Source organism: Aotus nancymaae, unplaced genomic scaffold, assembly GCF_030222135.1.
Source record: "Aotus nancymaae isolate 86718 unplaced genomic scaffold, 86718_ANA_hifiasm-v0.15.2.pri h1tg000059l, whole genome shotgun sequence".
NCBI lineage: Eukaryota > Metazoa > Chordata > Mammalia > Primates > Aotidae > Aotus > Aotus nancymaae.
Genome location: NW_026988473.1, coordinates 72,164,136 through 72,179,834, shown reverse-complemented (window position 1 = coordinate 72,179,834; position 15,699 = coordinate 72,164,136). Strand labels below are relative to the sequence as shown.

General features: G+C 37.7%; 1 protein-coding gene across 5 annotated transcripts in view; it reads left to right on the top strand.

Annotated features, from left to right (window-relative positions):
- GRM5 (glutamate metabotropic receptor 5) overlaps positions 1-15,699 on the top strand; it is a 551,045-nt gene that overhangs the window by 430,344 nt on the left and 105,002 nt on the right. For all 5 annotated transcript variants that reach the window (XM_012444850.3, XM_012444849.3, XM_012444851.3 and 2 more), the window contains exon 5: positions 12,611-12,857. In XM_012444850.3, the coding sequence (XP_012300273.2) occupies positions 12,611-12,857 (247 nt within the window). The remainder of the gene's footprint in view (positions 1-12,610; positions 12,858-15,699) is intronic.

The window sequence follows — 15,699 nt, the reverse complement described above, 5'->3', positions numbered from 1 at the left end:
ACAGATTCTATCTAACTTATGTTTCTGTCAGCAGCATTCAGCACAGTGTCTAACATGCAGTAAGTACTCACTAAATGTCTTCTTAATCAATGACTTAATCTCTGCATGATTCAACTAATAAATTATTTAATGGGCCAGAATTTCTCTCTAGGACCAAAGCAGCAAGAACGAAAAACTATAATTCAATGAGTTCTAATCTAATAAATCATTTAAAGAAAGATGGTATCAACAATCTGAGTTTAGAAATGCAGCCAGAAGATCAGCAATAGTTTCTGGGCTCTATACATTACTCTCAAATCATTGTATACAATTGCCTTATTCTGGACATTTCAAATAAAATGTTACATAATTTTTGGTGCTGTTTAAATCTAATGGAGAATATCAATTTTTTTTTAAGTATAGGCAAACAACCTGGTTAGCTTTAGTCTGCAAGTTCTTACTTTCCTTCCTAGGCTGCACCTCCAATTGTCAATTTTCAAAGCCTTAGCAATGCTATCACAGTTTATCACACATATGCCTCATTGAGCGGTCAGTCTTTAGCCCTGGACGTTGTTCCATCGCATAATTTAGTTCTCAAAAGGTTAGTATGCTGACTAAAGTCAAATCAATGCCTATACAACTCGGAGGGGGAACTAGGAGTTCACACTCGGTGTTAGAGGACCACTTTCTTAGCAATCCCTGACTCCCTGCCCTACTGTCTCCCTGTCCCACTACGGGTTCCAGTCTTTCCCTGCCACCCCCTGGTCCTCTGGCTGGAAATCTGAGACTTTAGTTTTTCACCTCTGTTTCTCACTTTCTATCTCTGAGATCACACTGCCATGGGAACCAAGTGGGGAAGGCTAGAGAAAGGAACAAAACAACAGAGAATTCCTCCTGACACTTTTGAGATACGGTCCCTTTGGTCACAGAGAAGGGTTTCCATCCTTAGAGTTATAAGCATCCACCCAGCACTGTTGCCTTTCCCACTATCACTTGCTATCGTCACCTTGCCAGGCTTCCCTGGGGGCTTGAACAGAAGAAAACAAAACACAAAAATAGAACTTTCTCCACTCTCCCTGGTTTGTAGGGTGCTGTTTCTACTCCTCAGACTGCAAATAAAGGACTTCTCTTGGAGATTTTTCTGCTTGCATCTGGTACACAGTTCCATGATTTGGGCTGCTTTTGAGTCCAAATCTGAAGATACTGATGAAAAAAATCCAAGAAACTCATGCATGATTTAGCGGTGTTTTGAGTTCTATTATTTTTCCCCAATCCACTTTTTACTACTTATTTTTCAGAGTTCTCACCTAGCTGCCCCAGTTCTGTCCAGGGTTTTTAGCTGCATTCAGTGGGAGAAGCAGAGTAGACTGTGCTTACTCTCTCTTGATTGGATCAAAATTTTTCCCATGTGGTTTTGTTAGATGATGAAAATACATGAGAGTGCTTAACAGGATTCTCTGATCCAGCTAACAGATCCTTTTGTAAATTGGCATTGCTATGTTTAGTTTTGTTTAAACAAATGCTGTTCTACAAAAGAATGTTTTCTGCCTGGTAAACTGACTTGACAATAGGAGAATGAGACTTGTTATTGGATCACATTCTTTGAGGCATCCTGTCATCCACTTGGCCTCATTCATGTATTTAACATATATTAATAGAGCCAACTGTGTGTCAGGTGCTATGCTAGGTACAAGGGCTACATCTGTGAATAACACAGAATCTTTGTCTCTAGGGAGCCCATAGTGTCCTGGAAATCAGTGACAGATCACTACCCATGTTACAAGACAGTAAAACTGAGCCTTAGATCCAGGTTAGAGATAGGTTATGTAAACAGGCAATTTCTGTACTGAATGTTTAATATGTGATAAAAATCAGTACCAGTATTATAAAAAAAACAGAACAGAAACTTAATTATGTATTAGTGATTTGTCACCTCTCAATCAATGGCACTCTATCTACTTACTAAACTGAATACTTGGACTCATCCTTTATTCTTTATTTTCCCTAACACTCCACATTGTATCCATTCTATTCTCTGTGCTTTCAAAATATACTCAGAATCCTACCCTGGACTAAGCTACCATAATCTCTCAACATTCTGTCACAATATTTCCTGTGTTTTCCCCTTTTCCCACTCTTGTTCTATTTTCCATGTAGCCAAGTAAAAATTTTCAAATGAAAATCAGATTCTAAGGTTTCTCTGGTAAAAACACTCCAAAGCCCTACCTTATCCAACCCCTGTCTCTCTTGCCTCATATCCTGCTTCTCTTCCCCTAAGTTTCAGCATTTAATTTATTCCTCAAAGAATATATTAGACATATTTGCACTTGCTAACGCCTCTGGCAACATACTTTTCCCTGATCTTCATATTTTGAATGCAAAGAAATAAATCAGATTATTATTAACAAAACTTGGGTCCTGGACCAGGTAACATAAACCAATTTATTTTATCAAATGCTTTGTTAGTATAAACTTGATTAAGTATCATCTAAATCTGCTAGTTAGATAATATTTTTGCAACTATTTTTTCATGCAGAGAGGTTAACTAACTTGCTAGTAACCATGAACAGCGAGAAAATGGTAGAGCTATGATTGTAACCTTCTGTCTGCTTCCAGAATCTGTGCTGCTATATGCTATGCTCTGCTGCTCTTAATAGGTGAGAGGCATTCTCTACCACAAAGTGTGATGTCATCTTGCAGATTCACCCCTTTAGCTATGTGTAGAATTATGGAGGGAGTGGAGATAGATGGGGACCTAAGCCTTGAGAGGTAAGAGGCAAGAGAATTCCTTAATTTACTAATATCTTCCCCACTTCTATAATATTGAGACTAATGTATTAATAATTGTCTCTTGCAAATGTAGATACCAACCACCACTGGCCCCAATTTTTTTTTTTTTTTAAAAAGCTAAGATTGCCAGCTATTTACAGTAACCTTGATTTTTTTAGTTTCTTAATCTATAGTGGAACAAGCACTTAGCTCAATGGGTTTTATGAGATTAAAGCATTTTTCAAAGTCCTGATTTTGTTAGTACACATTTCAACAGAGTTCTCTCAGCTACCTGAAGAAGGTGAAAGATCAGCCATGTGCTGCTTTCTTTGGTGGAGAAAGATGACTGGAAAGTAGGTGAAATGGCACTGGCAGAATTTAGACTTAAATTTCTGACTTGAACCCCTGATCCTCATGAATGCTAAAACAAATTATGATGTCTTTCTGTAAAATATATAAGCATCAAAATGACTTAATAAGAAATTATAAAAGTTAAACTTCCATTTGTTCTCTTATTATATTTTGTTGGTTTTCCAATTATTATTATTTTGGGGGAAAAGAATTTGCAATCACTTAGGCCTTGGGATGATAAGGAAAAATAGTCACCAGGCACTTCTACAAGCTCCTAATGCTCCTCAAATAGGCCAGTTGTTCTCAGATGCTCAATAATAACAAGTTATTTAACAAACTGTGAACAAACATGCATGCTTCAGTTTTCAAGCTCTTGCTTTTGCTCAGCTTCTTCTGTACACACCTGGGCCCAGGTCTTGCGCTGTACTAGCAGGCATTATTTGAGAGAACAGACACATGGAACTGTCCAGGAAAAATTCAATCTTGTTACTATTTGTTTTCCCTAAGTCTATCTCTTATTTAGAATAATTTTTAAAAAGGCAATACAGGAATTTCTTCTTCCCAAAGAATAACAATATAACAAAAAAACTAGTCATAACATTAGAAGTTCCTGTCTGCTTTTGTTTTTTACTATCTGAGTGACCTTGGAAAATTGGCTTCACTTGTCTACAGCTCAGTTTCTGTAAATGCAGAGTGTGGATGGTTTCTGCTGTGCACGTCTATCTTGCAGTGTTGAGGCACATAAACTGATACATGTACAATTATGTTGAAAAGTGCCAAGCAAATGCAAATTGTCAATATTGTCCCTATTTAATTCAATAAATAGTACAGCAACCATGCCCTAAACACTGTGATTTAATTTACAAATTAAAAAGGGTCAAATTTGCCTTTGTCCCAGTTGTTGTCTATTGTGGACAAGGCATAAATAAAAATCAGGAAAAAAGCTAAATAATTACTTCCTGAGAGTCTAATGGGCATCACCTCAGGTGAGACCTTTCACTTACTTTTATACTCTAAAGTCTTGACCAGAAATATATAGTGACTCAAGGTTATTACAATTTATATTTTGATAGAGTTACTACTTATGAAGCATCTTGTGCCAGGCTCTGTGTGAGGTACTTATGACTTTCTATAACATTTAATTCTCGTATCATCCTTGTAAAATATGGATCATCATTTAGAAGATGATTAAATTAAATTTTAAGTAATTGAAGGAACCTGTCCAAGTCATAGAGCCAGGAAGACACAGAACAAGGATTCAAACCTAGATCTCCATACCCTGTTCATAAGATAAGTGTGGCCTCAGAGACTACCACTGAATACGCAATCTTCTGGAAATAGAATCAATCAAGTGAGTAACCTATTCTCTGTTTAGCATGTTAAACAGAGAAAGGTAGGTTTAAGACTGACCTAGGAAATGGATGTTTCAAATCTGCTTCCTTTAAGTATTCCCACATTTTAACAACAAGGTATATAGAGTGTCAGAGAGAGGCATAGAGAAAATGACACAGAGTTCAAAGAAAAAAATAATTCTAATATCTGCAATCATGGTGGTCTTCATGAAGAAATGTTCTTGGATCCTTTAAAAATGGTTAGCAGCTAACAGCACAATGGCAGGATCAAATTCTCACTTATCAGTTTAGATCCTGAATGTAAATGGGTTAATGTCCCTATTTAAAAGGCATAAAACGGCAAGTTGAATAAAGAAGCAAGACCCAACTGTCTAACAACACCCACAGGCTAAAAGTAAAGACTTGGAGAAAAATCTATCAGGCAAGCGGAAAACAAAAAAACAGCAGGGGTACCTTTGCTTATATCATGTAAAACAGACATTAAACCAACAATAATTTTTAAAAAAACAAAGAAGAACATTATATAATGGTAAAAGGCACAATACAAAGAAGAAGACTCAACTATCTTAAGTGAATACATACACAACATTAGAACACCTAGATTCATAAAACAGGTTTTTAGAGATCTATAAAGAGATTTAGGAAGCTACAAAATAATACTGGGGAACTTCCACACCCAACTGACAATGTCATATGAATCATCAGGTCAGAAAACTAATGAAGATATGCTGTACTTAAACTCAACACTTGACCAGTAGGAGCTAATTACACATCTACAGAACATTCAATCCAAAAACAACAGAATATATGTTCTTCTCATCTGCACATGGCACATAATTCTAAGATAAACACATGCTCAGGAATAAAGCAAGTCTAAACAAATTCAAAGAAACTGACATCACACCAAACACACTCTTGGACCACAGGCCAATAAAAATTAAAAATCAATACCAAGAAAATCTATCAAAACTGTACAGTTACATGGAAGTTAAATAATGTGCTCCTGAATTACTTTGGGATTAAAATAAAATAAAGCAGAAATCAAAAAATTATTTGAAGCTAATGAAAACAGAGGCACAACATACCAAAATCTTTGAGACACAGCTAAAGCAGTGTTAGGAGAAAAGTTTATAGCACTAAATGCCAACATCAAAAAGTTAGAAAGATCTCAAATTAACAACCTGACATCACACCTACGAAAGGAAGAGAAATTAGAAAAACAAAAGCAAAACACCACCAAAGGTAGCAGAAGATAAGAAATAATCAAAATCAGAACTGAAATGATTGAAATTTAGATGTGAAAATCCATACAAAATATCAATTAAAACAAAAGTTTAAACAAGATAGGCTGCTAGCTAGGTTGATGAAAAAAAAGAGAAGATTCAAATAAACACAATTAGAAATTACAAAGATGACATTAACATTACAACTGATCCCACAGACGTACAAAATATCCTCAGAGACTATTATGAACATCACCATGCACACAAACAAGAAAACCAAGGAGAAATAGATAAATTTCTGAAAACACACAGCCTCTCAAGATTGAACCAGGAAGAAATAAAAATTCTGAACAAATCAATAACAAATTGTCATATTGAATCAGTAATAAAAAGCCTACTAGCCAAAAAAAAAAAGAAAAAAAAAAGTCCTGGGCCTGATAGAGTCAAAGCCAAATTCTACCAGATGTTCAAAGAAGAGCTAGTATCAGTCCAAAAATTCAAGGAGGAGGAACTCCTCCCTAACTCTTTCTACAAAGCCAGCATCGTCCTGATGTCAAAGCCTGGCAGAGACACAACAATAAAAGAATACAACAGGCTCATATCCCTAATGAACCCAGATACAAAAATCCTCAAAAAAATACCAGCAAACAGAATTCAAAAGCACATGAAAATGTTAATTAACCACCATCAAATAGGCCTTATTCCTGGGATTCATGATTGGTTTAACATATGCAAATCAATTGCTGTGATTCACCACATCAGCAGAAGTGACAACAAAAGCCACGATTATCTTAATAGATGCAGAAAAAGCCTTCAATAAAATTCAACAACTCTTCATGTTAAAAACTCTGAACAAATTAGGCAACAAAGTAACATACATCAAAATAAGAGCCATCTATGACGAATCCACCGTCAACATCACACTGAACAGGGAAAAGCTGGAAGCATTCCCTTTGAGAATAGAATAAGACAAGAATGCCCTCTCTTACCATTTGTATTCAGTGTAGTACTAGAAGTCCTAGCCAGAGCAATCAGGCAAGAGACAGAAATAAAGGGCATCCAAATAGAAAGAGAGGAAGTCAAACTATTTATCTTTGCAGAGAATATTAATCTATTCTAAGAAAACCCCACAGATTGCACCAGAAGGCTTCTAGAACTGATAAACAACTTCAGTAAAGTGTCAGGATACAAAATCAACGTACAAAAATCAGTGGCATTTTTATAAACAAACATATAACGTCCAAGCTCAGAGCAAAATCAAGGACACAATCTCATTTACAATAGCCAAAAAAAATAAAACGTCTAGGAATACAACTTACCAAGGAAGTGAAAAATCTCTACAAGAATTACAGAACACTGCTGAAAGAAATCAGAGGTGACACAGACAAATGGAAAAACATTCTATGCCTGTGATTAGGAAGAATGAACATTGTTAAAATGGCCATACCACTCAAAGTAATTTACAGATTCATTACTATTTCTACAAAACCACCAATGTCATTTTTCACAGAATTAAAAAAATCTGTCACAAAATTTATATAGAATCAAAAAGATCCCAAATCAAGCAAAAAGAACAAAGCCAGAGGCATCACACTACCCAGCTCCAAACTATAATACAAGGCTACAGTAACCAAAACAGCATGGTACTGATAGAAAACACACACACATAGGCCAATGAAACAGAATACAGGACCCAGAAACTAAGGCACACACACTCAACTGATCTTCAATGAAGTCAACGATAACAAACAATAGGAAAAGGACTTCCTATTCAATAAATGATGCTGGGATCACTAGCTAGTCATATGCAGAAGATTGAAATTGGACTCCTGTCATTCCCCATATGCAAAAATTAACTCAAGATGGATTAAAGACTTAAATGTAAGACCTAAAACTATAAACCCTAGAATAAATCCTAAGAAATACCATTCTGAACATTAGCCTTAGCAAAGAATTTATGATGAAATTTCCCAAAGCAACTGCAACAAGAAGAAAAGTTGACACATAGGACCTAATTAAACAAAGGGCTTTTGCACAGCAAAGGAAACTATCAGCAGAGTAAACACATAACCTACAGAATTGGGGAAGATATTTGTAAACTATGTATCTAACAAAAGTCTAATATCCAGAATGTGTAAAGAACTTGAACAAATCAGCAAGCAAAAGACAACCCCATTAAAAAATGGGCAAATAATATGAACAGACATGAATCCCACTACTGAGTGCATGGCCAAAGGAAAAGCACCCATTCTATGAAAAAGACATATGCCCTTATAAGTACATGACAGTGCTGTTCACAATAACAAATACATGGAATCAATCAAGATAACCATCAGTGGTGGACCAGATAAAGAAAATGTGGTACATATACACTATGAAATACTACACAGCCATAAAAAACAATAAAATCATGTCCTTTGCTGCAACGTGGATCAAGCTCAAAACCATTATCCTCAGTGAACTAATGCAGGAACAGAAAACCAATTACCACATGTTGTCCTTGATAAGTGGGAGCTAAACACTGAATACACATGAACATAAATATGGAAACAACAGATGCTGAAGACTGCTTGAAGAGGAAGGATGGGAGGGAGCTATGGTTTGGAAAGCTACCTATCAGGTACTATGGTTACTACCTTGGTGACAGGATCATTTATACACAAATTCTCAGCAACACAATTTACCCACATAACAAACCTGCACATGGGTACCCCTGAACCAAAATAAAAGTAAGAGAAAGAAAATGGTTAAGACTAGTATTAGTATAGGATAGGGAGAAATAGAAGGGGAGTTTAGAGAAGACAAATTGTTAATTTAATTCATTCACCAAATATTTATTATTGACCCACTGTGTGCCAGACATTGTTCTAGGCATGGAGTAGAAAATAAAAAAGAAAATATCCCTGTTTTTATCGCGCTTAATATTTTAGTGAGTGATTGAGACAGACAATAAGCAAGATAGTAAAAATAAACAAAATAAATCTATAAAATATTCAACATAGGTTAGGTGTTGGTAAAGGGAACATAATGTCAGAAAAGAAGATAGGGAGTGCTGGTGCAGGGGAGGTAGAAATGAAATTTAGATAGGATATTCAGAGAAGGTCTCACAGAGAGAATTATACCTGAATAAAGACAATAATGGGGAAGGAAACATGCTCTGCAACTTCCGAAGGAAGCTCACTTGTGTGACAGAACATACTCATATGCAAGTTATGTGAAATGGATTTATTACTTACAGATAGGCAGCAAGAAACATCAGATGCCTAGGATTCATTGCCAGCTGCTCCCCCAAGGCTTAGAAAGTTGCCTAGGGTGGACGGAGTCTCAAATTCATGTAACCCACTTGGATAGCAGATAAGGGACCCTGGAAAGCAGCCTGCCCTGGGCATTATATCCTGGGGTCACATGGCTTACTGTGCTAAAGCATTGAAGGACATTCTGTTCTGGTGACACTGAAATGGAGCCCATGTTTTTCTAGCCAGTCTCTCTCTTTATCAGTAAGTTACCTTACCAGACCATCATACAGTTGCTGTTGAGAGCTACAAGCAACAAAGGGAGGAAAACCTGGTCAGTCCAAGGCCATTTGGAGAATGTCCTGCACAAATCTTGTAGGTAGAGCATTCCAGGTGGAAGACACAGCAATTACAAGGACTCAGAGGCAGGGGCATGCCTAGCATGTTTGAAAATGTGAGAGAAGGTCAGTATGTCTAGGGTGTAATAATTTACAGGAAGAATATTAAGAGATTGAGTCAAAGGAATAAGGGGTAAAATATCATGAGTCAGGTTCCTGTATGTGTTTGAAGGCCATTGCAAGGACTTTCGCTTTTACTTTTAGTAATAAGGAAAAAGTCACTGGAACGTTTGATCAGAGGATTGTCATGATCTGACTTCTATTTAAGGGAATTATTATGGCTATTGTGCTGCAAACAGGCTGGGGTGCAGGGAAGATGGGCAAAAGGAGAAAGGAGGAAACCAGTTAGAAAACTGTCGCTGTTTACAATAGCAAAGACCTGGAACCAATCCAAATGCCCATCAATGATAGACTGGACAGGGAAAATGTGGCACATATACACCATGGAGTATTATGCAGCCATCAAAAACGATGAGTTTGCGTCCTTTGTAGGGACATAGATGAACCTGGAAGCCATCATTCTCAGCAAACTGACACAAGAACACAAAATCAAACACCGCATGTTCTCACTCACAGGCGGGTGTTGAACAATGAGAACACATGGACACAGGGAGGGGAGCAGTATACACTGGGGTCTGTTGGGGGGAAATAGGGGAGGGACAGCGGGGGGTGGGAAACTGGGGAGAGATAGCATGGGGAGAAATGCCAGATATGGGTGAAGGGGAGGAAGGCAGCAAATCACACTGCCATGTATGTACCTATGCAACAATCTTGCATGTTCTTCACATGTACCCCAAAACCTAAAATGCAATTTAAAAAAAAAGAATTAAAAAAAAAAAAAGAAAACTGTTGCCGTAATCTAGACAGGAGAAGATATATAATGAGTCTTGTAGAAGTAGATTAGTGCTAAATATTCTAATTCCAGATAAATTTTGAAGATAAATCACCTAAGAGTTGTGAAGGTATGAAGGAAAAAGAGTCAAAAGTGACTCCAAAGTGTTTGACTTGGCGACTAGAAGAATGGAATTTCCATCAGTGTGAGGTAAAATGTGGAAATATAAATCCAGTCTGTGTGAGGAAGGAAACTGTAAGATTTGCCTGGAGTGTAGCCTGGGACCCATGTCTAGTCCAGAAATGGAAGCAGGATTCCCATCTTGTATTATGTCAGGATGAACTATGCCAGGTTCTCTAGGGAGACTCTCTACTAGGAGAAATTGAAGGTGCCAGTATTTGGGCCAGAAATCAAGAGGGGATAATAGGCCTCTACAGTTTGGAAAGCCACCAAGCACCGTGCTGTCTTTGGAGAGTTGTCACTGTTGGTTGTTGTTGTTGTTTAAAAAAAAAAACACCTTTCTTAAAGAAAACATTTTTTCCCCAAAATGATAAGCTCTGGCTTTACTTCTGCTCTTTCTTTCACCTTTTTTTTACCACACTCTTCCTATATGTCTCAACCCTATTCATTCTAGGAAACAGATTTCACTTCCGAGATACTTTTGTCCATAATCATGGCCTCTACCACAGGCAAGGACATTTTCTCCTGTCACTGGGATGACTGCATTCCCTCTTAATGGCCTTGGACACTCCTTTATACTCTTACAGCAGTTTTGCGCTTTATACTCCTGTAGCCGTTTAAACCTTTCTCCACAATGTGGCCAGATTGGTCTTCCTAAAATAGAAATATGATCATGTCTCTCATGTCCCTCCCTAGCTTAAACACTTCAGTGAGTCCCGAAGGTCTTATGACAAAATGCAGCATTTCTTTTTTGAGACAGAGTTTCCCTCTTATTGCCCAGGCTGGAGTGCAATGGCACAATCTCTGCTCACAGCAACCTCTGCCTTCTGGGTTCAAGAGATTCTCCTGCCTCCGCCTCCAGAGTAGCTGAGATTACAGGTGCACACCATCATACCTGGATAATTTTGTATTTTTAGTAGAGATAGGGTTTTGTCATGTTGGTCACGCTGTTCTCAAACTCCTGACCTCAGGTAATCCACTAGCCTCGGCCTCCGAAAGTGTTGGAATTACAGGCATGAGCCACCATGTCCAGCCAAAATGCAGCAATCTCAACATGGCTTATCTCTGCCTTCCTCTACCATTTCAGTTCTCTCTTTTCTCCTACCTCCTACTCTCTGTGTTGGTCATTCTGATTTCCTTAAAGTTTCCCAAACATAACTATCTCATCTGTTACTCTTCAAAAATGCATGGAGCACTTTTTCCCCATTTGTCCGGCTGATACTTACCCTAATCCTCAGCTTCAGAGACCTTCCATATGTGAGTCACCATTCAGCCGTGTCTCAGCACTTGTCAGACACATTGGAATTGCCTGCTTAGGTAGATGCTCAGTTGCCCTCTGGACTCTGAGTAAATGAGATCAAGCACGTCGTGTCTATCTTGTTCAGCATGATGTCCCTCACTCAGAGCAGTTAGAAATCACAGGCACTCAGTCCATATTCGTCAAATCAAATACCAATCACAAACTTGAGTTCCTTAATGAAATGTCCCCGAGGACCTTCTATTGGAAAGGATATATCCCACTCCTTTGGGCCTCTATAGACTTTAGCTCCACGTATTTTACAGACTTATTATCTTCTACCGTTCCCTGTATTTACGTAATTTATCGCTGTTATTGGACAAGTTTCTTATGTGCAAGCTCCACGTTCAAACCATCTTTTTCTTCTCTCTAGATGATTAATTACAGAGGTTTACGTATATTCTGACTCCAATAAATGTTTACTGAATTAAATAATGAATTAAAGGAGTTTGAATGTTATATTTTATAACTTTCAAATAGGCCAGTTTATGGAGAGCATATGCTTTGAGATTAGAATTACTGGGTGATAAATCTAAATAGATAAATTTATATCAGATGGTGGAATATCTAGTATTGCCAAGTAAGAGAACATAATAGTTTAGAAACTGGAGGTTTGTTGAAGATTTCTGAACTGAAAATGTATAATATCACAGCTGATACTAATGAAATTAATCTGTCCTTAAGAAACATTTTGTGATACAGAAATACAGTTCTATCCTGCATTCACACCTAGAGTTTGGTTATGGAAGAAACTGGATCTTGCTACTGTTGGGGATTCAGATCTTTTTTCAGCATTTTGGAAGAAAAACCTGAATACAGAAGATAACTATTAGGCTCATTATGTTGGTACCTGTTTCTCAGTATTACCCTGGTTCTAACTCTGGTAAAATTGCTCCAGAACATTCTCTAATTCCAGGTAACCCATTATTCAGTACCCAGGGATGTCTTGAGAGTAGATTTATGTCTCAAAGCTGTGCCTAATTTGTTTCCCAACAGGTTCTCTGACTCTGAAAACACATCATGTTCAAGATTCCAAAATGGGATTTGTGATCAACGCCATCTATTCGATGGCCTACGGGCTCCACAACATGCAGATGTCCCTCTGCCCAGGGGTTGCAGGACTCTGTGATGCAATGAAGCCAATCGACGGACGGAAACTTTTGGAATCCCTGATGAAAACCAATTTTACTGGGGTTTCTGGAGATACGATCCTATTCGACGAGAATGGAGACTCTCCAGGAAGGTATTGATACAATTATCCTCTAGACAGTAGAGGCAGAACAACAGCCAACACTTGATCCTGAAATGTCTTTTTCTCTCCTTTGTGGTTAATCTAGGTTTCCTGGCCAAGTTTCCCCTGCCCTGACATCCCAAATGAGCAAAGATAGAGAGAAGAAGCCCCATTTCTGTGACCAGGAAAAAAGCATTGGTGCTAATGTCCAAAATGTGCTTTGGGAATCATCATCATATTTCAGAGACCTAAACTAAGAGAGAGCAATCTCACATGATCATAGATAAATAGAAATTATCTCTGTGGTTTCTCTGTACATGCCTGTCATGTTATTCCCTGTATTTGGCTATTATCTTGTGTAACAGAACTATTCTGAAACAGGAACAATTCAATTTCTGATAATCCAGAAATGGGGCTGAGGGTCTGTTCTGTTGTTTTCTGTTCCTACAGCGAGTGAGTTATAAGTCAGATTTTATTTTATTATTCTCCTGCTGGAGCACTTTCTCCCTTGTTGAGGACTAAATTGTTCTTTTCTCTGAAATTTGACTTTTCATTATTTATAGAGGAGCTTGAGGAAGATAAACTCATAATTATAAGTCAGTTCCCAGTACTGAGTACTGGGAACTCAGTTATAAGTACTGAGTACCCAGGACTTACCAGAATTCACATTTATCTTCTATTCCAAATTCTTAAATGGCTCTACACAGTCATTTAAGAATTATAGACACTTTTAATCTATAAGGAATAATGTCACTGAAATGATATTTTGAGTGGTAGCAGGGCTGAGTCTTTACACAGCCTTGCATCAAAACCATCAGGGTCCTTCGGTCTCTAAGTGCTCTTCTAGCAATAGCTCATACTTAACAACTGTGCTTGGAAAGCTGTCAATACACGCTATTGTTGACCCTGCCAAGAGGTTTCATGAGTCCTCAACAATTCACACCACCTGTGCCCACACGTTCTGTCAGCAACCTTGGTTTAGCACACTTCTATATTCTGAGATGAGCTGGAGCTTATCCCAAATGCAGCTGTTACTATCTCATATGCCAGACTTGTAAGTGATAGTTCCAGGTGATACAGCCAAGTGAAAACCTAGATTTTTTTTTTCTATTCTGCAGACTTGAAGTATTGCTACAACCAGGCTGTTTGCCAAAATAAACTGACTTTTCACATGTTGTTTTCTACTTTTTGGCTGTTCAGTATATCCATGAAGAAAAAAATACAAGCATTTTCTCAGAGCCAAACAAAACTTCACAATTGTAAATCTTTTAAGGGTAGGTTGAACAATGAGCTCAGTCTTGAGGCTCTGGTCAAGGCCTGGGCTCAGATATCTGCATATCAATTTGTTACTCTCCTGTGCCTCCCTAGAGTACTGACATTAGCTTGGGACTTGCTGATAGGATTTGATGACTGTAGCTCCACCAGTTCAAGAGTTTTTATGTCAGGTACCCAACCCATTCCACAAACCAGACAGGGAGGAAATGCCTCAGAAGGTCCAGCTCTACCCAGTGGGAAACCTTAATGGATCAGGCCAAACATCACTGCCTTATTGATAATCCTCCAAATATGTTGTAAAAGGTTCTTAATCTTTTTTGGAACATGAATCCCTTCGAGACTCAGATAAAATGTATATATATTCTTTCAAGAACAATATACTTAAAATTTTGCAAATAATTTCTGGGAATACAGGATTGCCCTGAGTGTATCCTTGTACTATTAAGTTTGGGTATAACATTAACCCATTAATAAATGATCAGAGTTGGCCTCTGAGGGCATGAACCAGACTCAGGAAAAGGTGATTTACAACTTTTTCTTTCTTCCAATAGTCCAGTTACATTTACAAAAAATACATATAACTAGCATATATTGTATGTTCTGAGCCAAATACTAAGCCAGGCGCTCTACTTTTTAATCCTGTGAGGTATGGATTGTTACCACTCTTTTTTCCAGTTAAAGAAAACCAAGGATTACAAAAGTTCAATGACTTGCCCAAAGACACAGTCTAGTAAATGATAGAGTCAAAATTTTTACTCTGTCTCCTGGGCTTCAACCTCTATCCCTACACAGTAGCCTGCCAATTAGTCAACCAGGATCAAAATGTTTAAAACACTATATGTCGAGAAATTTATCTGTAAACATTAGGTTATTTTTGTGGATTAGAAGCCTTCTGCTGGATCAAAGGCATTCCAGGCTGGGTGAGAAACCAAAGGAGCCTGAGTGATAAGGAATCCTCTCAAATTCCAGAGTTAAACGGGGGGGATCCTAGACAGAGGAAGCTGAGAGAGGTGGCAGCTGACTCCGGCACACCCTTGCAGACTGTTGGAACGTATGTTTTAATCATTGTTGTTAAATCTCACATCTGATTAGCCTACCATCAGTCCCAATGCTCTAATGAAAAACACGGTGCCAGGTGTTACAGAATCCAGAATTTTTGAATTTACAAAAGCTTAAACAATCATATAATGTCCCTAACATAATATGTAACAGCACTCCTTAATAAACACATTAATATTTCTGCAGCAAAACATATAAGTATTCACTTTAATTGTGATAAACAGACTATAAATAGTCTCACGTTAGATCCAGTCAGATTTCATCACTAGATAAAGTACAGTGAGAGAGCAAAATCGTGTTTTGCTCTCAAGTGACTTAGGAAAAAAACCGTAATTTTCAGAGCTTCAACGATTTTACAGTTACAGTAAGAAATATGGACATTTACTATTTTGCCATTAACAGACTAGATCATCAGTCATCAAACTATCATCTGCAAAGCAGGGCAAATGGAGTCTCCTGCTTGTTTTCATAAGTAAGGTTTTTTGGAACACAGTCACACTCATTCATTTAGGTGTTATAG